The sequence below is a fragment of the Muntiacus reevesi genome, chromosome 2 (assembly GCF_963930625.1).
Source record: "Muntiacus reevesi chromosome 2, mMunRee1.1, whole genome shotgun sequence".
Taxonomy (NCBI): Eukaryota; Metazoa; Chordata; class Mammalia; order Artiodactyla; family Cervidae; genus Muntiacus; species Muntiacus reevesi.
In genome coordinates this window covers 32,228,286-32,249,924 of record NC_089250.1, presented here as the reverse complement: position 1 = coordinate 32,249,924, position 21,639 = coordinate 32,228,286, and the positions used below count along the sequence as shown (strand labels likewise).

The following is a 21,639-nucleotide window of genomic DNA, read 5'->3' as shown; positions in this document are numbered from 1 at the left end:
TGTGATGGGTCTGTTAAGATCTTCTATTTCTTCCTGGTTCAGTTTTGGAAAGTTATACTTGTCTAAGAATTTGTCTATTTCTTCCAAGTTGTCCATTTTATTGGCATAGAGCTGCTGGTAGTAGTCTCTTATGATCCTTTGTATTTCAGTGTTGTCTGTTGTGATCTCTCCATTTTCATTTCTAATTTTGTTAATTTGGTTCTTCTCCCTTTGTTTCTTAATGAGTCTTGCTAATGGTTTGTCAATTTTGTTTATTTTTTCAAAAAACCAGCTTTTAGCTTTGTTGATTTTTGCTATGGTCTCTTTAGTTTCTTTGGCATTTATTTCCGCCCTAATTTTTAAGATTTCTTTCCTTCTACTAACCCTGGGGTTCTTCATTTCTTCCTTCTCTAATTGCTTTAGGTGTAGAGTTAGGTTATTTATTTGGCTTTTTTCTTGTTTCGTGAGGTAAGCCTGTAATGCTATGAACCTTCCCCTTAGCACTGCTTTTACAGTGTCCCATAGGTTTTGGATTGTTGTGTTTTCATTTTCATTCATTTCTATGCATATTTTTATTTCTTTTTTGACTTCTTCTATGATTTGTTGGTTATTCAGAAGCGTGTTATTTAGCCTCCATATGCTTGAATTTTTAACAATTTTTTTCCTGTAATTGAGATTTAATCTTACTGCACTGTGGTCAGAAAAGATGACTGGAATGATTTCATTTTTTTGAATTTACCAAGTCTAGATTTATGGCCCAGGATGTGATCTATTCTGGAGAAGGTTCCGTGTGCACTTGAGAAAAAGGTGAAGTTGATTGTTTTGGGGTGAAATGTCCTATAGATATCAATTAGGTCTAGCTGGTCCATTGTGTCATTTAAAGTTTGTGTTTCCTTGTTAATTTTCTGTTTAGTTGATCTATTCATAGTTGTGAGTGGGGTATTAAAGTCTCCCAGTATTATTGTGTTACTATTAATTTCCTCTTTCATACTTGTTAGCGTTTGCCTTACATATTGTGGTGCTCCTATGTTAGGTGCATATATATTTATAATAGTTATATCTTCTTTTTGGATTGATCCTTTGATCATTATGTAGTGTCCTTCTTTGTCTCTTTTCACAGCCTTTATTTTAAAGTCTATTTTATCTGATTATGAGTATTGCGACTCCTGCTTTCTTTTGGTCTCCGTTTGCGTGATATATTTTTTTCCAGCCCTTCACTTTTAGTCTGTATGTGTCTATTGTTTTGAGGTGGGTCTCTTGTAGATAGCATAAATAGGGGTCTTGTTTTTGTATCCATTCAGCCAGTCTTTGTCTTTTGGTTGGGGCATTCAACCCATTTACATTTAAGGTAATTATTGATAGGTATGGTCCCGTTGCCATTTACTTTGTTGTTTTGGGTTCACCTTTATACAGCCTTTCTGGGTTTCCTGTCTAGAGAAGATCCTTTAGCATTTGTTGAAGAGCTGGTTTGGTGGTGCTGAATTCTCTCAGCTTTTGCTTGTCTGTAAAGCTTTTGAATTCTTCATATCTGAATGAGATTCTTGCTGGGTACAGTAATCTAGGTTGTAGGTTATTCTCTTTCATTGCTTTAAGTATGTCCTACCATTCCCTTCTGGCATGGAGGGTTTCTATTGATAGTTCAGCTGTTATCCTTATGGGAATCCCTTTGTGTGTTATTTGTTGTTTCTCCCTTACTGCTTTTAATGTTTGTTCTTTGTGTTTGATCTTTGTTAATTTGATTAATATGTGTCTTGGGGTGTTTCACCTTGGGTTTATCCTGTTTGGGACTCTCTGGGTTTCTTGGACCTGGGTGGCTATTTCCTTCCCCATTTTAGGGAAGTTTTCAGCTATCATCTCCTCGAGTATTTTCTCATAGCCTTTCTTTTTGTCTTTTCTGGGATTCCTATGATTCGAATTTTGGGGCGTTTCACATTGTCCCAGAGGTCCCTGAGGTTGTCCTCATTTCTTTTGATTCTTTTTTCTCTTTTCGTCTCTGCTTCATTTATTTCCACCATTTAACTTCTACCTCACTTATCCTATCTTCTGTCTCCGTTATTCTACTCTTGGTTCCCTCCAGAGTGTTTTTTATCTCATTTATTGCATTATTCATTTTTAATTGACTCTTTTTTATTTCTTCTAGGTCTTTATTAAACATTTCTTGCATCTTCTCAATCTTTGTCTCCAGGCTATTTATCTGTAACTTCATTTTGTTTTCAAGATTTTGGATCATTTTTATTATCAATATTCTAAATTCTTTTTCAGGTAGATTCCCTATCTCCTCCTCTTTTGTTTGACTTGGTGGGCATTTTTCATGTTCCTTTACCTGTTGGGTATTTCTCTGCCTTTTCATCTTGTTTAGATTGCTGTGTCTGGAGTGGGCTTTCTGTATTCTGGAGGTCTGTGGTTCCTTTTTATTGTGGAGGTTTTACCCCGCGGGTCAGGTTGTACGATTGGCTTGTCAAGGTTTCCTGTTTAGGGTAGCTTGTGTTGGTGTTCTGGTGCGTGGAACTGGATTTCTTCTCTCTGGAGAGCAATGGAGTGCCCAGTAATGAGTTTTGAGATGGGTCTATGTGTTAGGTGTGACTTTGGGCAGCCTATGTGACATAGCTCAGGGCTATGTTCCTGTGTTGCTGGAGAATTTGTGTGGTATGTCTTGCTCTGAAATTTACTGGCTCTTGGGTGATGGTTGGTTTCAGTGTAGGTATGGAGGCTTTTGGATGGTCTCTTATTACTTAATGTTCCATGGAGTCAGGAGTTTTCTGGTGTTCTCAGGTTTTGGACTTAAGTCTCCTGCCTCTGGATTTCAGTTTTATTCTTCCAGTAGTCTCAAGACTTCTCCAACTATACAGCACTGATAATAAAACTTCTAGGTTAACGGTGAAAAGATTTTCCACCGTGAGGGACACCCAGAGAGGTTCACAGAGTTACATGAAGGAGAGGAGAGGAAGGAGGGAGATAGAGATGAGCAGGTGGAGCAAAAGGGGGACTCAAGAGGAGAGAGACAGATCTACGCAGTTGTCTGTTCCCAAAGTGTTCTCCATAGCCCAGACACCCACAAAGATTCACAGAATTGGATTGGAAAGAGAAGGGGAAAGGAGGAAATAGAGGTGTTTTGAGGTAGAAAACGGAGAGTCAAAAGTGGGAGAGAGTAATCAACACCCTCCTGAATAAAAATGGGAAGTGAATATTAGGTTCTTAAATGTCCAAAATTTATATCACATACTGAAAAACAAAAATTAAAAATCTAGAGTAGAGGTTAGACTCTTAAAGATACAATATTAAAAACAAAAACAAAAAATTTTAGAGATATATATGAAGTTTGGTTTAAAAATAGGGCTTCTCTTTTTTTTTTTGCAAGGTTATAGTGAAATGAAAATGAAAATTAAGGCGTAGTAGAGGAGTAATAGAGGACTTTAAAAGAAAATAAGAGAAAAAGAAAAAAAAAACAAGAAAAAAAATTTTTTTGCCTAAGTAAAAAAAATCGTAAAAATATATGAAATTGAAAGTTAAGGAGTAGTGGGGGAGTAATAGGGAATTTTAAAAGAAAATAAACGAAAAAAATAAAAAAGAAAAGAAAAAATTTTTTTAATTAAAAAAAAAGGTAAAATTATATCTAGGAATTTCTCTGGAGCTATTGTGGTCAGTGTGGGTTCGGTTCAGTTTCAGATAGCTCCTTGTTCCAGCTTACACTTCTTGCTATCTATAGGCCCCTTCCGGTGTAGTCGGTGTTATCTACAGGGATTTTAATCTGTTGCACTAGTCCCTTCTGAAGCGCTTCCCTTTGTTTATTTGGCTTCTGTTTGCCGGTCTCAGTGTCTAACAGGAGGTGGTCTCTTGTTCAGGTTCGCTAGTTCCCTCGCGCTGCTGGGAGGGAGGGGAACTGCTTTCCCTGCCTACGCTGCTCAGGCTCCCGGCTGCTCTATATGGAGTGGGCCCTGCGGTTCCAGTTTTCGGGTACTCCACAAAAGCGCGGACTCGGTTGCACCTGCGTTTTGTGCTTTCCCCGGCCAGAGCAACTCAGGCAGCCAGGAGCTTGACAGGCGCACTCTCCCTGGGTGCGGTACGCCTTCTCCCCTCCGCGGCCCCAGCCTCAGTTTCCGCCCGCGCCGGTCGGGTGCGTGCGCCCTGTGTTTAGCCGCGACCCTCCCAGCGGATGTTGACTATCCAAAATCTCAGGAAGTCTTTGGTTAAAAACTAGAGGCCTGTTTGCATTGTGGTAGGGGATGCTGTCTTTGGGGCCGAGTTTGCCCCTTTCCCCTCCCCCCTGCCTCCTGCCTCCAGCGGGGCTGGGCCTGTCCACCACAGGCTAGCTCTTCTCTGGACTTGCTCAGACCCTTTGTACTGCGAACGGCAGGCAGTGTGTTCCAGCCGGTTAATTTTCTCTCTCTCTCTTGCTATCCCACAGTTTAAGTTGGAATCTCACAAAAGCTCCCTCCGATTGCTCTCAGGGCACTCAGGCCCGGTCCTTGCCCTAAGCAATGCCGCTCGCTCCTCTCCCTTCCACCCCCACTTGCTGGTGGCGGATGTGGGAGTCTGGGGTACTTTTCTGCTGGGAGTTGCTTTTAGGCACGTAATCTGTGGGTTTTATTTATTTTTCCCTCCCAGGTAGGTTGCCCTCCGAGATTGGAAAACTTCCCCCAAACCCGCCAGTGCGAGGGTTTCCTGGTGTTTGGAAACTTTCTCTATTAAGGACGGGTCTCCGTCCCTAGCTCTTTTCTCTCTCTTTTTATCTTTTATATTTTGTCCTACCTCCTTTCGAAGACAATGGGCTGCTTTTCTGGGCTCCTGATGTCCTCAGCTAGCGATCAGAAGTTGTTTTGTGAAGTTTGCTCTGCGTTCAATTGTTCTTTCGATGAATTTGTAGGGGAGAAAGTGGTCTCCCCGTCCTATTCCTGTGCCATCAGAAAAAGGTTTTTAAAAGGTGGAACATCTTATATTTGACATACCAGTTGAGTGTATTCCTAGAAGTGGAGTTTGTATTGTTCAGTCAATCATGTCTGACTCTCTGCGACCCCATGGACTGCAGCATGCCAGGTTTCCCTGTCCTTCATCTTCTCCTGGAGCTTGCTCAAACCTGTGTCCATTGAGTTGGCAATGCCATTTATGTAGACTGTTTAATTTACACTGAGTGACATTAGATTTCCATTTTTCAGAGGTGTAGGCGTAAGAATGACAGAGCCAGTGTATCTCAGCCCTTCATTTGATAATGTACTGCCCAACTACTTATTTTTACAGGTAAGTGTTTGTGAAAGCAAATATTTAGTGATATTGAAATATCCTTCAGTGAATTATTTGAAATCTAAAGATTTGTTTTGTTTCTGTTAACATTTTTTTTTGCAGTGTATTTGTATATTTTCTGATCTACCTTTGGTAGCAAGAAAAAGCTGAGATTTTCAACTACATTTTCTCCCTTTGCTCAACAGTGTTTTAAAAGCTTATTGTAATGATTGCTTTCCATCTCAGCATATTAATCCTTAAATAATGCATGCATTTGCTATGCATATTAGTGTTCCACATGTGCCTGTGAGTGAAGTTCAAGTGGTTTACTATTAGCAGAATTTGGTCAGATGGTTATCAATTGCTGTGATACAACAAGTAATTTGTTTTGCCTTATCCAGTTTATGATGTATTTTCATATACAGTAACTGATATGATTTGTTACAATCTCCTGGTTAGATGGCAGCATTATTATCATTACTGTTATTATTATTTCCGATATAAGAAAAGGAAAGATATACCAATATGAATGCAGAATTCCAAAGAATGGCAAGGAGAGATAAGAAAGCTTTCCTCTGTGATCAATGGAAAGAAATAGAGGAAAACAATAGAATGGGAAAGACTAGAGATTTCTTCAAGAAAGTTAGAGATACCAAGGGAACATTTCATGCAAAGATGGGCACAGTAAAGGACAGAAATGGCATGGACCTAACAGAAGCAGAAAATATTAAAAAGAGGTGGCAAGAATACACAGAAGAACTATACAAAAAAGATCTTCATGACCCAGATAATCATGATGGTGTGATCACTCACCTAGAGCCAGACATCCTGGCATGCAAAGTCAAGTGGGCCTTAGGAAACATCACTAAGCTAGTGGATGTGATGGAATTCCAGTTGAGCTATTTCAAATCCTGAAAGATGATGCTGTGAAAGTGCTGCACTTAATATGCCAGCAAATTTGGAAAACTCAGCAGTGGCCACGGGACTGGAAAAGGTCAGTTTTCATCCCAGTCCCAGAGAAAGGCAGTGCCAAAGAATGCTCAAACTGCTGCATGATTCTACTCATCTAACATGCTAGTACAGTAATGCTCAAAATTCTCCAAGGCAGGCTTCAACAGTCCGTGAACCGTGAACTTCAAGATGTTCAAGGTGGATTTAGAAAAGGCAGAGGAACCAGAAATCAAACTGCCAACATCTGTTGGATCATCGAAAAAGCAAGAGAGTTCCAGAAAAATATCTATTTCTGCTTTATTGATTATCCCAAAGCCTTTGTGTGGATCACAACAGACTGTGGAAAATTCTAAAAGAGATGGGAATACCAGACCACCTGACCTGCCTCTTGAGAAACCTGTATGCAGGTCAGGAAGCAACAGTTAGAACTGGACATGGAACAACAGACTGGTACCAAATGGGAAAAGGAGTACGTCAAGACTGTAAATTGTCATCCTGCTTATTTAACTTATATGCGGAGTACATCATGAGAAATGCAGGACTGGATGAAGCACAAGCTGGAATCAAGATTGCTGGGAGAAATATCAATAACCTCAGATATGCAGATGACACCACCCTTATGGCAGAAAGTGAAGAGGAACTAAAAAGCCTCTTGATGAAAGTGGAAGAGCAGAGTGAAAAAGTTGGCTTAAAGCTCAACATTCAGAAAATTAAGATCATGGCTGGTTGCATCACTTCATGGCAAACAGATGGGGAAACAGTGGAAACAGTGACACGCTTTTTTTTAGCTCCAAAATCACTGCAGATGGTGACTGCAGCCATGAAATTAAAAGACGCTTACTCCTTAGAAGAAAAATTATGACCAACCTAGACAGCATATTAAAAAGCAGAGACATTACTTTGCCAACAGAGGTCCATCTAGTCAAAACTTTGGTTTTTCCAAAGTTGGAATCTAAAAATCCTGAGCACCGAAGAATTGATGCTTTTGAACTGTGGTGTTGGAGAAGACTCTTGAGAGTCCCTTAGACTGCAAGGAGATCTTGCCAGTCCATCCTAAAGGAAATCAATCCTGAATATTCGTTGGAAGGACTGGTGCTGAAGCTGAAACTCCAATACTTTGGCCACCTGATGTGAAGAACTGACTCATTGGAAAAGACCCTGATCCTGGAAAAGATTGAAGGCAGGAGGAGAAGGGGATGACAGAGGATGAGATGGATGAATGGCATCACTGACTCAATAGACATGAGTTTGAGTAAACTCCGGGAGTTGGTAATGGACAGGGAGGTCTGGTGTGCTGCAGTCCATGGTGTTGCAAAGAGTCAGACATGGCTGAACTACTGAACTGAAAGAAGTTAAGTAGAAACAGAAACATTTTGTGGATTTGTATGTATCCCTGTCAGTTAAATAAGTGAAAATGATTCCTGAAAAGTTTAAGATGGCCACAAACTTAAGGCAGTGGTAGTTGTAACAGATAGAACAAGTCATTTTGTAGTGTGTCAGGTTTTGGCTTTTTTATTACACTTGTACTTAAAATGTGAGTGCTCTCTTGTTTGAAATAATTTTTACTAAAACCTAAGATAAGAAACTACCCAAGGAAAAATTCTATTGAGATGACCATGATTTTAAGACCTTTCAGTGAAAAAGCGAAAATCGCTGGAGATTAAATGGAGAAGACAGTAAAGAAAGAATAACTTTGTGCCTGCTTTTATTTACCCACTGCCTTTCAGCGCCTTTACCCCCTTTTTTTTTAAACAATTAAAAAAGTTGTTTTTATTTTTGGCTGTGTCGGATTTTCTTTGCTGTGTGAACTTTTCTCTAGTTGTGGTGTGCGGGCTTCTCATTGCGGGGGCTTCTCTTGTTGTGGGGCACAGGCTCCAGGCACGCAGGCTCACAGGCTTCAGTAGCTGTTGCACATGGGCTTATTTTCTCTGTGGCACATGGAGCCTTCCCAGACCAGGAATTGAACCCGTGTACCCTGGATTGGCAGTGGATTCCTATCCATTGTGCCACCGGGGAAGTCCTCAGAGCCTTCAGATACCATTGTTTTAACAAGGAATTTATTTCAAACCACAGTCTGTATAGACCAATTTCTATGTAGCTCTACTTTTTAGAAGCTAAAAAATGTTCAGCTGTTGCTGAAAGTCACAGATGTCAATCAGTTCATCAAAAATGCCCTAAGGATTGTCCAAACTCCTTTGCTCCTGATGTTCCTTTCAGATCACAACAAAAGTAAAAATGTAAACGGCTTCCCAAGACCCAGATGTCAAATATTCCTTAGGATCTATCTCATCAAGCAGGCAGCAGACAAATTTATTTGCTTTCTTTCCTATCTGTTGATTCAATATTTAAAAAAAATTACTTTCCAAGTGGTGTCCTGTGATGTAACGTGCTGGAAATGTAAACATTGATCTTTCTGTTCAGGTCTTTATATTTTGTGAGCAGCAGGTTCACTCCTGGTGTCTTTGACATCATTGGTTCAGCCCATCCAATAGAATTCTTTGTTGGGAACAAGATTGACAAAATGAGCAAGGTGATTGGACATGGCATAAAAAACTGAAATTGCAGCTATATCCCAGGTATCTTCTTGGTTGAGGCTGTGCACCTGGAGCTTTTTGAAACGGTCATCTGTTTTGTCATCAGCTTGGGAAATAGCAAGCACCCATTCCAGCATTGCCTTTTCCTGGGCAGGGAGGTCCGACTTCTGTAGTTAACGCAGATCTGGTCAGAGAGCACTGGGTTCTTCGAGAAGACCCTTTACTGGCCACTGTGGATGACAGTGTAATAAGCAAAAAGGCTCTGAATTTCAATGGCCGGTGAAAGAACACTTTAAATACATTTGGTAAAAATGCTGTCATCAGCCGCATGACGCTGAGGCTGCAGAGCAGTGACGTGTGCATTGGTACTAACACTCGGTGCACGCCCGTCTGTGCACAGAGGGAAGGAGGGCTTGCTTGTCTGTGTGTCCTTCCTCACCGTTGGTTTTCTCTTTTGAAGGGGTGATCTTGGATTCACTTGAGCACTGTAACCCTCTCAGGTTTCTGAGTACCTGTGAATCGATGTGTTTCAGCGTGAGAATGAATGGAAACCTTTGAACTTAAAAAACAGCACGCATGCTGGATTTCCCTGGTGGTCCAGTGGTTAGGACTTCCTGCTCACAGTGCAGGGGGTACAGATCCAATCCCCGGATGCCTCATGGTGTGGCCTAAAACATTAAAAAAATAAATAAAAAATAGCCCTATGCTTGTTAACCTCTTACTTTTTTTTCCCTGCCAAACAATTTTGAAAATAAATGATTATGTAATGTTATTCTATCATACTAAAGGCTGACCCGCCATCCTCCAGTCTTTATATAGTGAATACTAATAATGTGTTAATAATTTAGTAAAAAATTATACCTATAGATGGAGGTACTTTTGACTTGTGTAATCTTTCATAATATATTTCTGAGTGCCAACCAGAACTAGCTGAAATGTTTTCACTTTCTGTTGCTGAAGTGTGGTCGTGGAGATAGGAACCCAGATATGCCTTTAAGAGGCATCAGTGGCATAAAACGAAGATTCTTGGTTGGAATTAGCAAAGCACCTCATATGGCAAGGTTTTGTACATTTTCTGGGTAAAAAGATACAAAGCTTTTTCACACTTATAAGACATCTCTCACCTCCAGGATGTTGAGAACCACTGAATTGAAAAAGGACAGTGTGCATTTTTTGGTGAATTGGTTGGGGAAATGCGTCATGTATGTGTGTGTTTGTGTGTATGGATGCCCTGTGAGATCACAAGATACTCTGGGAAATTAAGAATTTTCTGACACTGTATATTTACAAAAACCATACTCTTGGCTGAGGATGTTGTACTGGGCTACCTCGAGTAATCTCTTTTTAAAAATTATTAATTTTTTTATGGCTGCTCTGGGTCTTTGTTACTGAGCACAAGCTTTATCTCATTGTGGTGCAGGGGCTACTCTCTAGTTGCGGTGTGCGGGTTTAGTTGCTCTACGGCAAGTGGGATCTTCCCGGACCAGGGATCGAATCTACGTCCTCAGCATTGGCAGGCAGATTCCTAAGCACTAGACCACCACGGAAGTCCCTCCAGTAATCTCTGCTTTCTCTTGTTTCTGAAATTTAAAGTGATCTAGAGTCATTGACCGCTGATCATTTTATTTTTTCCTCATAGAATTTGCCGTCTGCTGTAGTAAGTCATGTTCTGGATCCTCAGCCTGGAGAGAAGATTCTAGATTTGTGTGCAGCACCCGGAGGCAAAACAACACACATTGCAGCACTCATGCACGATCAGGTGAGGCCTTCTGCGTGCAGAACTGCTCATGGTGTGTCACTCGTGTCATTGTCCCAAAAGAAAAGCCTGTCCTTGGATCACTGTAGCTCAGATTTGACTGCTTTTTCCTCCATATGCATAGTTGCTGTGTTTAAAGCTGTGTGGCTTTGTAACCACTCTGTGCTTCAACTGAGATTCTTCAGCTCAAGAAATGTATGCGAGTTGATGTTACCTTTCCTGTTTGTTTCAAATTCCATAAAACCAGATGGTTCCTATAATATACATGTTAGTAGCTTCAGTTACAATAGCTTGCTTTCTTTTAAAAAAATTATTTTATATTGTAGTATAGCTGATTAATAATGGTGGTGGTAGTTTCAGGTGGATAGCAGAGGAATCTAAAATGAGGCAATGAACTTACAGCTTTCTTGATCAAGAGTCAGATTTTAATTGATTGGTGGACTGATTAAAAAAAATACTTATACTTACAATGAGTACTGGGTTACACCAATAAACCAGAGTGACCAAAATGTCCTTCATGGAGCTTACATTCCAGTAAAGGGACACTGATAACAAATAAATGAGTAGAAGATAAGGCATATGTAATTGTAGTAAGGTCTGTGGTGAAACAAAGGGAGGGTTCTGGGGCTTGGGAATATGGCAAGAAGGGAGTGAGTTTGTAGTTTCATGTGGGTAGCAAGGGAGAGCCGCCCTGGGAAGGTGGTATTTGGGAAAGATTTACAGGTGGGAAGGATGTTTCAGTGAGAGGAAATGATAAGAGTGAATAGACTGAGGCTGGAGGCTGTGTTGACTTTTGGGGGGAACCGTAGTTTTGCTGTGTGGACTAAGTGATGAGGGAGAGAATCAGAGAGATGGGGTCAGGCCCGAGGTGTTTTGGCGGAGCAGCTTTGCCAGGGTCTGAGGGGACTTCACATCTGCCCCAGAGATGGGAGATTGCTTCTTACATTGGCCGAGGCCTCAGACAAGCTCCACCTCAGGAGACAGTAATTCAGGGGACATCACAGAGGGGGTGAGAAGCTGGGCAGATTCTGGCTATATTTTCAAGCTGGAGCTATTAGGAATTGTTGGTGGGTTGGATGTGGGTTGTGAAATGAGAGACTGACCGAGGGTGACTCCTTAGGTTTCTGGCCAGAGAACCTGGAGAGACGGAGCTGCTGGTTTGGGAGGACTCTGAGAGGAGTGCATTTGGCAGGGAAAAATCAGCCATGTTGTTGTTGTTGTTGTTCAGTTGCTCAGTCGTGTCCGACTCTTTGCAACCCCATGGACTGCAGCACACCAGGCTTCCCTGTCCTTCACTGTTTGCTCAAACTCAGTTAGTGATGCCATCCAACCATCTCATCCTCTGTCATCCTCTTCTCCTTCTGCCTTCAATCTTTCCCAGCATCAGGGTCTTTTCCAGCGAGTTGGCTCTTCATATCAGGTGGCCTTCAGCTTCAGCATCAGTGTTGTTTAAAAACAGCCACACAGCCTGGCTGGCTTACGGCTTACTCCTGAGTCCATTCTGGAGTCTGTGTGATTCAGTCGATCGCAGCCTGCCTGGCTTTAGCACTGGGTCAGCGATGGGTTAGCCAGAGGTTCTGATGACGTTGGTGGGCTCACTTACTTGGGTTGGATGGTATTGGCTCAGCTGAGGCCACTGGAGTGTCTTGCTTCTGGTCCCTGTGGGACCCGGGTGCTCTCCCAGCCGAGTGCAGTAGTGAGGGTCAACAGTGGCAGAGGACAACGCAGAGCAAGGATGCTTTTGGAGTGCTTTTCGCATCTCTGCCTACATCACCTTTGCTGTCATCCTGTTGGCCAGTGGAAACCACGTGGCTGAGACCAGCTGGGACCAGCCGAGTGTTGCAAGGTCAACAGCAGAGGATGAGAATATGTGAAGACTTGAAAAATTGGGGCTGTTTAGGCAACTTCCCAGTGGGTCAGCACCCCAGGAACCTGAATAGAAATAATTGAGTCAGAATTGAATCCCAGATTTCACTACTGCTTTTGATTCGTTGCCATTGTTGATTTGTTTTAATATAGTTAACCAGACTTTGTGTAAATGTAGCCTCCTGTCTCGTACTTCGGTAAAAGCAACCTTCAGTCAGTGCACTTTCTCCTTCACCGTAGTTACACTGGAATCTTATTCTGGTGGTTTTTGCCTACTTTTCCAGTTCCATTCACTGGAAATGGTTTTCCTGTCCATCACAATATTAATTGGAATGGTGCTGACTGCTCAACCTAGTGTCACCTCCAGGAACATGATCAGCAAATCTTTGGTACTGTATGGTCTATGCAGTCAGTGCATATGTCACACAAGAAGGGTAAAAAGCAAAATACATTGAAGAGTTTGTGTCACTATCTCTGCCGAACCATTTCACAAGAGCGTTTTAAAATACCGTGTGAATATCACAGTTCAGTTTAGTTGCTCAGTCATGTCCGACTTTGCGACCTCATGGACCACAGCACGCCAGGCCTCCCTGTCCATCACCAACTCCCAGAGCTTGCTCAGATTCATGTCCATCGAGTCAGTGATGCCATCCAACCATCTCATCCTCTGTCATCCTCTTCTGCCTTCAATTTTTCCCAGCATCAGGGTCTTTTCAAATAAGCCAGTTCTTGGCATCAGGTGGCCAAACTATTGGAGCTTCAGTTTCAGCATCAGTCCTTCCAATGAATATTCAGGACCGATTTCCTTTAGGATTGACAGATTTGATCTCCTTGCAGTCCAAGGGACTCTCAAGAGTCTTCTCCAACACCACAGTTCAAAAGCATCAATTCTTAAGTGCTCAGCCTTCTTTATGGTCCAATTCATCACATATGTGACTTCTGGAAAAACTGTAGCTTTGACTGTGAATATCACAGCCTATTTAGGAAACTGTAGCCTCTTGTCTTTAATGACTTTTTTAAAATACATTTTTTAATATGGACCATTTTAAAAGTATTGAATTTGTTGCAGTATTATTTCTGTTTTTTCATGTTTTCTTTTTTTGGCTGCGCCGCTGCATGTGTGATCTTAGTTCCCCAGCTGGGAATCAAACCCGCACCCTCTGCCTTGGAACATGAAGTCTTAACCACTGGACTGCCAGGAAAGTCCCTATTGACTTTGACTTAAAGTGTTTCCATGTAAAATTATTTTTGAACTATTTTTTATAGCTCAGAACATTTTGCTGTGATACAGGTTAATATTTTTCTGTCTTTGTCAGAATTCACATGAATTTTGTTACGTGTACATAGTTCAGAAAGTACTGGGATGAAGGCTGATTGTACAAGTAACATTCGTCTGTATCTCAGAGTTTTAGAAGGCAAATATCTCAGAAAAACATGCTCTTCCAGAGGTGAGCAGGGCACATCAAATTGGTGATATTTTAATATTTATCTCAAATGGATATTTTAAAGTTTCTTTGTGTGATAAGTCACTTCAGTCGTGTCTGAGTCTGTGACCCCATGGGCTGTAGCCCGCCAGGCTCCTCAGGCAAGAAGACTGTAGTGGGTTGCCATGCTGTCCTCCAGGGGATCTTCCAGACCCAAGGATTGAACCCATGTCTCCTACATCTCCTGCATTGGCAGGCAGGTTCTTTACCATTAGCACCACCTGGGAGAAGATTGCTAACACTGCTGTTCAGTTTTGAGTTCTGTGGAGTGAAAGTAGATGGGCATTACAAGAAAATTATCTGGCAAGATTGTGTTCTTTAAAAGGAAATGCTTAATAGGTAGTCGGTGTAAATTTAGTATACATTTGGATGATGAATTCACCTTTAAAACTGGGGGAAGCAGGAAAGTGGGGAAGAGTATAATTATTCATGAGTTTTTTCCTTTGATAATTTTCATAATTCCTTTGTATTTGCACTTTTTAATGTTTCTCTCTTTCTTTCTTTTTTTTTTAGGGAGAAGTGATAGCACTGGATAAAATATCCAACAAAGTAGAAAAAATAAAGCAGAATGCATTATTGTTAGGATTGAATTCCATCCAGGCATTTTGCTTCGATGGAACAAAGGCCCTTAAACTTGATATGGTTAAGGACACAGATGGTGAGTTAAATTTTATCTTTCAAAGGATTCTGTAATTGGTATTTACAAACAGTCAGATTTTGCTGCCTTTGTGCCAGCTCCTAAATATCCATAGGGCCTTGAAACTCTGTGATGGATCTAAGATATTTTGGCATAATAGATGTCTTTTTTTGCTTTCATCTCATCTTTGAATATCCAGTTTTAAATACAGAATCAAACCTCCAAGACTTGGTAAAAACAAACTCTTTGTTCTTAGCCTATTTGTTTTAGTTTCATATTACAGCTCAGGAAGTTGAGATTCGATATGAGCCTTTCAGTTTTATGATTCTTCGTGTTTCCTTTTTCTTGAGGAATTGGTGATATTTAGAACTAGAAAGGAAAAACTGCAATGATTCTTGTTCTGGAATAAAATATTGCATTGGTTAAATCTGTTTCTATATCTTTGTTTCTCTTTAGACTTTATTTCGTAAAGTACTCATGGAACTTGCATATTTTAATCAATTATGGGCATTGTTTTCCTAGAATGTTTATTGATTAGATGCTGTGATTCATGTGATTTGTAAAAGGCAATTTTTTAATTGGAGGATAATTGCTTCACAGTTTTGTGTTTCTGGTGTACAACATTGTGAATCAGCTGTACATGCTCACACATCCCCTCCTGAGCTTCCCTCCCGACCCCACATCCCACCCCTCGAGGTCCCTACAGAGCCCCAGGCTCCCAGTGTTTCACAGAAACGTCCACGAGTTGTCTGTCTTACACATGGTGGTATATATATGTCAGTACTGCTTTCTCAGTTTGTTCCATTCTCTCCTTCCCCTGCTGTATGCACAAGTCTGTTCTCTATGTCTATGTCTCTTCCTCTCCTGCAGATAAGTTCATCAGTACCATTTATCTAGTTTCCATATATATGTGTTAATATATGATATTTGTTTTCCTCATTTACTTCACTCTGTGTGACAGACTCTAGGTTCAGCTGCATCACTGCAAATGATCCAATTTTGTTACTTTTTATGGCTGAGTAATATTCCATTGATACCTGTATCACGTCTTCTTCTTATATTCATCTGTCTATAGATAGCTAGGTTGCTTCCATGTCCTGGCTACTGTAAATAGTGCTGCAGTGAATGTTGGAGCACATGTATCTTTTTGAATTACAGTTTTCTCAGGGTATGTGCCCAGTAGTGGGGTTGCTGGGTCACATGGTAGTTCTATTTTGAGTTTTTTACAGAACCTTCTGCCGGGACCAGCCGGCAAAATGAACAAGTCCCGACCGCAACCACACGGAAGCCTGAGGAAAAAAAAAGATGATAGTAAAGGATGGGGTCGAGAGGGCTGAATGCTCTTTAGGCAAGTCAGCGATTTTATTGAGTAGAACAGCTACCTTTATACTAGTACAAGCAGAAAACATAATTCATAAAAAATGCCATCTGGTGTTTGTCACATCAATACAATTCTTTGTTTTAAGTGATTGCAGAAGCTTACATCTTGCTTTTGGCATTCCCAAAATAAACTACTAAGTGAAGGTCACTACTACGTTTTTCTCAAGGAAGAACAAAGGAGGCCCAGCAAATATTTTACTACTTTATCATGGGGTGGCGGGACAGGGAATGGCCCCCTTCAAGGCCTTTTCCCAGGGCCTTTTTGGGCCTTGAGCAGGCCGGCTCCCCGCAACCTTCATGCTGTCCTCCATAGTGGTTATATCAATTTACATTCCCACCAACAGTTAAAGAAGGTTCCCTTTTATCCACACCCTCTCCAGTATTTATTATTTGTAGATTGTTTGACGGTGGCCATTCTGACTGGTGTGCGGAGATAACTGCTTGTAGTTTGATTTGCATTTCTTTAATAAGGAGCGATGTTGAGCGTCTTTTTATGTGTTTGTTGACCATCTGTATGTCTTCTTTGGAGAAATACCTGTTTTGGTCTTCCACTCATTTTTGATGGAATTGTTTGTTATTTTGATATTGAGCCTCATGAGCTCAAAGGAGATTAATCCTTTGTCTCTTGCTTCATTTGCAGTTACTTTCACACAATCTGAGGGTTGTCTTTTTGTCCTGTTCATGGTTTCCTTTTCTGTACAGGGGCTTCTTTTATTTCAGTTACCGTAGGAGGTGGGTCAGAGAGGATCTCAATGCCATTTATGTCAAAGAATGTTCCTCCTGTTTTCCTCTAAGAGCTTTATAGTGTCATATCTTACTATAGGTCTTAGGTCTTATTTTACATCTTTAATCCATTTTGAGTTTATTTTTGTGTCTGGTGTTAGAAGTGTTCTGGTTTTATTCTTTTACATGTAGCTGTCCGGTTTTCCAAGCACCTCTTATTGAAGAGGCTGTCTTTTCTCCATTGTATATTCTTGCTTGATTCATGTGACTTTAAAATTTTTGTTTTATATTGGAGTATAGGTGATTAACAATGTGTTAGTTTCAGTGTACAGCAAAGTAGTTGTTACGTATATCAGTTCAGTTCAGTTGCTCAGTCATGTTCAACTTCTTGCAACCCCATGGACTGCAGCACGCCAGGCCTTCTTGTCCATCACCAGCTCCCGTTTACTCAAACTCATGTCCATTGAGTCGGTGATGCCGTCCAACTATCTCATCCTCTGTCATCCCCTTCTCCTCCTGCCTTCAATCTTTCCCAGCATCAGGGTCTTTTCAAATGAATCAGTCTTTGCATCAGGTGGCCAAAGTATTGGAGTTTCAGCTTCAGCAGCAGATATATGTATACATGCGTCTATTCTTTTCCAATTTAGGTTATTACAGAGTATTGAGCAGAGTTCCTTGAGCTATACAATAGGCCCTTGTTTGTTATCTAATTAAAAATAGCATTGTGTATATGTCAGTCCCAAACTCCCAATCTATCCCTCCTCCACACCCTTTCCCTTTAGCAGTCATAAATTTGTTCTCTAAGTCTGTGAGTCTGTTTCTGTTTTGTAAGTGAGTTCATTTGCATCATTGTTTTGGATTCTGCATATAAGTAATGTCATAGGATATTTATCTTTGTCTGACTTGACTTCATTTAGCATGATAATCTCCAGGTCCATTCATGTTACCACAAATGGCATTATTTAGTTCTTTTTAATGGCTGAGTAATACTCCATTGTATATGTATACCACATCTTCTTTATCCATTCATCAGTCAGTGGACATTTAGATTGGTTCCATGTATTTGTTGTTGTAAATGGTGCTGAACATTGGGTGCATATATCCTTTTGAACCATGTTTTTCTCTGGATATAGGCCCAGAAGTAGGGTTGCTGGATTATATGATAGCTCTGTTTTTAGTTTTTTAAGGAACCTCCATACTGTTCTCCATAGTGGCTATACCAATTTACATTCCCACCAACAGTGTAGGAGGGTTCCTTTTTCTCCACACCCTCTCCACCATTTATTGTTGGTCATTTGTTGATGATGGCCATTCTGACTGTTATGAGGTGATATCTTATTGTAGTGTTGATTTGCATTTTTCTAGTAATTAGTTATATTGAGCATCTTTTCCTGTGCCTCTTGGCCATCTGTCTGTCTCCTTGGAGAAGTGTTTTTTTTAGAGTTTTTCCCCATTTTTTGCTTAAATATTTTTCTTTTTTTTTTTTTTTATATTGAGTCATATGGCCTGTTTGTAAATTTTGGAGATTAATCCCTTATTGGTCATATGGTTTGCAAACATTTTCTCCCATTCTGTGGGTTGCCTTTTGTTTATGGTTTGCTTTGCTATACAGAATCTTCTGAGCTTAACTAGGTCCCATTTGTTTGTTTTATTTTTTTTTTTCCATTACTCTAGGAGATGGATTGAAAAAGATATTGCTGTGATTTATATCAGATAGTGTTCTGCCTATGTTTTTCTTTAAGAGTTTTATATTATCCAGTTTAACATTTAGGTTTTTAATCCATTCTGAGTTTATTTTTGTGTATGGTGTTTAAGAATGTTCTAATTTCATTTTTTTACATGTAGCTGTCCCATTTTATCAGTGCTATTTATGGAAGAGGCTGTCCTTTCTCCATTGTATAGACTTTCTTCCTTTGTTGTAGATTAATTGCCCATAGATGCATAATTTTATTTCTTGGCTTTCTGCCTATTCCATTGATCTATATTTCTTTTGTAAATGCCAGTACCATACTATTCTGATCACTGTGGCTTTGTAGTATAGTCTGAAGTCAGGGAGCCTGTTCCTCCAGCTCTGTTTTTCTTTCTCAAGATTGCTTAGTGGGATGGGATGGAGAGGGAGGCAGGAGGGGGGATCGGGATGGGGAATACGTGTAAATCCATGGCTGATTCATGTCAATGTATGGCAAAAACCACTACAATATTGTAAAGTAATTAGCCTCCAACTAATAAAAATAAATGGAAAAAAAAAGATTGCTTTGGCTGTTCTGGGCCTTTTGTGTTTCCATACAAATTTTAAGATTTTTTTCTCTAGTTCTGTAGAAAATACCATTGGTAATTTGCATTAAATCTATATATTGCTTTGGTTAATACAGTCATTTTGACAATATTGATTCTTCCAGTTGGAGAACTTGGTATATCTTTCCCTCTGTTCGTGTCGTCTTTTCTCTAGTTGCAGAGAGTGAGGGCTACTCCTCATTGCAGTGCACTGACTCCCCTGACGGTGGTCTCTCTGTGACAGAGGATGGGCGTGGAGCATGGGTTGTGGGGCGTGGAGCATGGGTTTTGGTGCATGGAGTTAGTTGGCCCCTGGCATGTGGACTCTTCCTGGACCAGGGGTTGAACCCACGTCCCTTGCATTAGCAGGAGGATTCTTAACCACTAGACCACCAGGAAAGCCCATGTTGGGAATTTTGAAATTGGGAATTATGAGTCTTTCAAGTTAGTTCATCTGTAGTTTTCTTCTTTGCTAATCCGGATGCCTTTTGTTCCATTTCATTGCCTCATTGCCCTTTCTAGAACCTTAGTACAGTGCTGAATAGAAGTGGTGACAGGGATCCTCCATATCTGGTTCCTGATTAGTCTTTTTTCAAGTGGCTTAAAACTGTAGGTTTCTCATAGATAACCTTTATCAGGTTGAGAAATTTATGAAATGGTGTTGGATTTTGTCAGATGCTTTTTCTGTGTCTTACTCAGATGATCATGTGGTTTTTGACTTTTATTCGATTACTTTTCAGATTTTTGAGTCAGCCTTTCATTCCTGAGATAAATCCCACTTGGGCATAGTGTATAATCTTTTTCATATATTGTTGGATTGAGTTTGTGTGTATTTCATTGCGAATATTTGTGTCCATGTTTGTAAGAGATACTGGTCTGTGGTTTTCTTTCTTGGGATATCTTTGTCAGGTTTTGGTATCTCTGGTCTCATAGAATGAGTTGGAGATTGTGCTTTTCTCTTATGTTTTTGAAAGAATTTTTGAAGAGTTGGTGTTATTTAAGTTTGGTGGATTCATCAGTGAAGTCATCTGGGCCTGGGCTTTTCTTTGTGGGATTTAAAAAAAATATTTCAGTCTCTGCTTATTATAGGTTTATTCACATTTTCTCTTTCTTGTATCAATTTCAGTAGTTTGTGTATCTTTTTAGTAATTTGTCCATTTAAGTTATTTATACAGTTTATTGGAGAAGGAAATGGTAACCCACTCCAGTATTCTAAAATTCCATAGACAAGAGGAACCTGGCAGGCCATGGGACCACAAAGAGTCAGACTCAACTGAGTGACTAAACCACAACAGTACAGTTTATAGTATTCCTTTATAATCAATTTTACTTCTTTAAGACCAGGAGCAGTGTCCCCCTTTCATTACTGATTTTAGTATTTTGAATCTTCTTTCTTGGTTCATCTAGCTAAAGTTTTGTCAATATTGTTGATGTTTTTCAAAGAGCCAGCTTTCAGTTTTGTTGAATCTCTCATTTTTTCTTTTCTGTTACATTATTTTCCACTCTAATTTTTGTTTTCTTTCTTTTTTTTTTTCTGCTTTACTTTGCTCATCTTTTTTCAGTGTCTTAAGAATGGAAGGACTGAGTTGTTGGTCTGAGATTTTTTGATGTAGGTATTTATAGTTATAAATGTCCCTGTGAACATTATTTCACTACTTCCTGTAAGATTTAGTATATTGTGTTTTCATTCACATCAGAGCATTTTATGATATATACCTGTCATTCCTTTGACCTGTGGTTATTTAGGAGCGTGTTTTAAAATTTTCACATACTTGGAACTTCCTAAATTTCATTCTATTAATGACTTTTATTTTCATCTCCTTTCAGTGGGAGAACAAATATTCTATGAGTTTAACCTTTTTTAAATTTGTTGAGCTTCTTATTATGGCCTTGCTTATGGTTTGTCCTAGAAAATGATCCATGTGCACTGGAGAGAAGTATGTATTCTACTGTTACATACAGTTTTCTGTGGGAAAACCTATCTGGTAGGTCTAGTTGGTTTATAATGTTGAAAGTGTTCCCTTTCCTCTTTGCTCTTCTGCTTCTTTGTTCTTTTCATCAGTAGTGGTTCTGTTTTTAATATATTTTTTTGAGGAAGCTTCATACTGTTTCCCATCATGGTTGCATGAGTTTACGTTCCCACCAACAGTGTAGGAGGGTTCCCTTTTCTCCACATCCTTGCCAACACTTGTTATTTGTTGTCTTTTTAACTACAGCCTTTCTTCCCTAGTGGCTCAGTAGTAAAGAATCCACCTACAATACCGGAGACTCGAGTTCAATCCCTGGGTCGGGAAGATCCCTTGGAGAAAGGAATGGCAACTCGCTCCAATATTCTTGCCTGGAGAATTCCATGGACAGAGGAGTGTGGTGGGCTACAGTCTATGGGGTTGCAAAGAGTTGGACATGACTGAAGCAGCTGAGCATACATGAGTTCTGATAGATGTGAGATGATATCTCATTGTAGTTTTTGTTTGCATTTGCCTGATGATTTGTGATGTTGAGCATCTCTTCATGTGTCTGTTGGCCACCTATTTGTCTTCGGAAAAATGCCTGTTCAGGTTCTTTGCTCATTTCAAAGAAAAAGATTTATTTATTTATTTTTGGCCACGCTGGGTCTTCATTACTGCGTGCAGGCTTTTTCAGTTGGAGTGAATGGGGGCTGCTCTTAGTTGCAGTATGCAGGCTTCTCATTGTGGTGGCTTCTCTTGTTGTAGAGCACAGAGTCTAGGGTTTGTGGGCTTCAGTAGTTGTGGCTCATGGGCTCTAGAGCACTGGCTCAGTGGTGCACGGGCTTAGTTGCTCTGCAGCATGTGGGATCTTCCTGGGCCAGGGTTCAAA

General features: G+C 40.3%; 1 protein-coding gene across 2 annotated transcripts in view; it reads left to right on the top strand.

The window, feature by feature from the left end:
- Positions 1–21,639, top strand: part of NSUN6 (NOP2/Sun RNA methyltransferase 6) — a 77,931-nt gene that overhangs the window by 40,558 nt on the left and 15,734 nt on the right. For both annotated transcript variants that reach the window (XM_065919582.1, XM_065919581.1), the window contains exons 6-8: positions 5,133–5,214; positions 10,321–10,440; positions 14,301–14,445. In XM_065919582.1, coding sequence (XP_065775654.1) covers positions 5,133–5,214; positions 10,321–10,440; positions 14,301–14,445 — 347 coding nt within the window. The remainder of the gene's footprint in view (positions 1–5,132; positions 5,215–10,320; positions 10,441–14,300; positions 14,446–21,639) is intronic.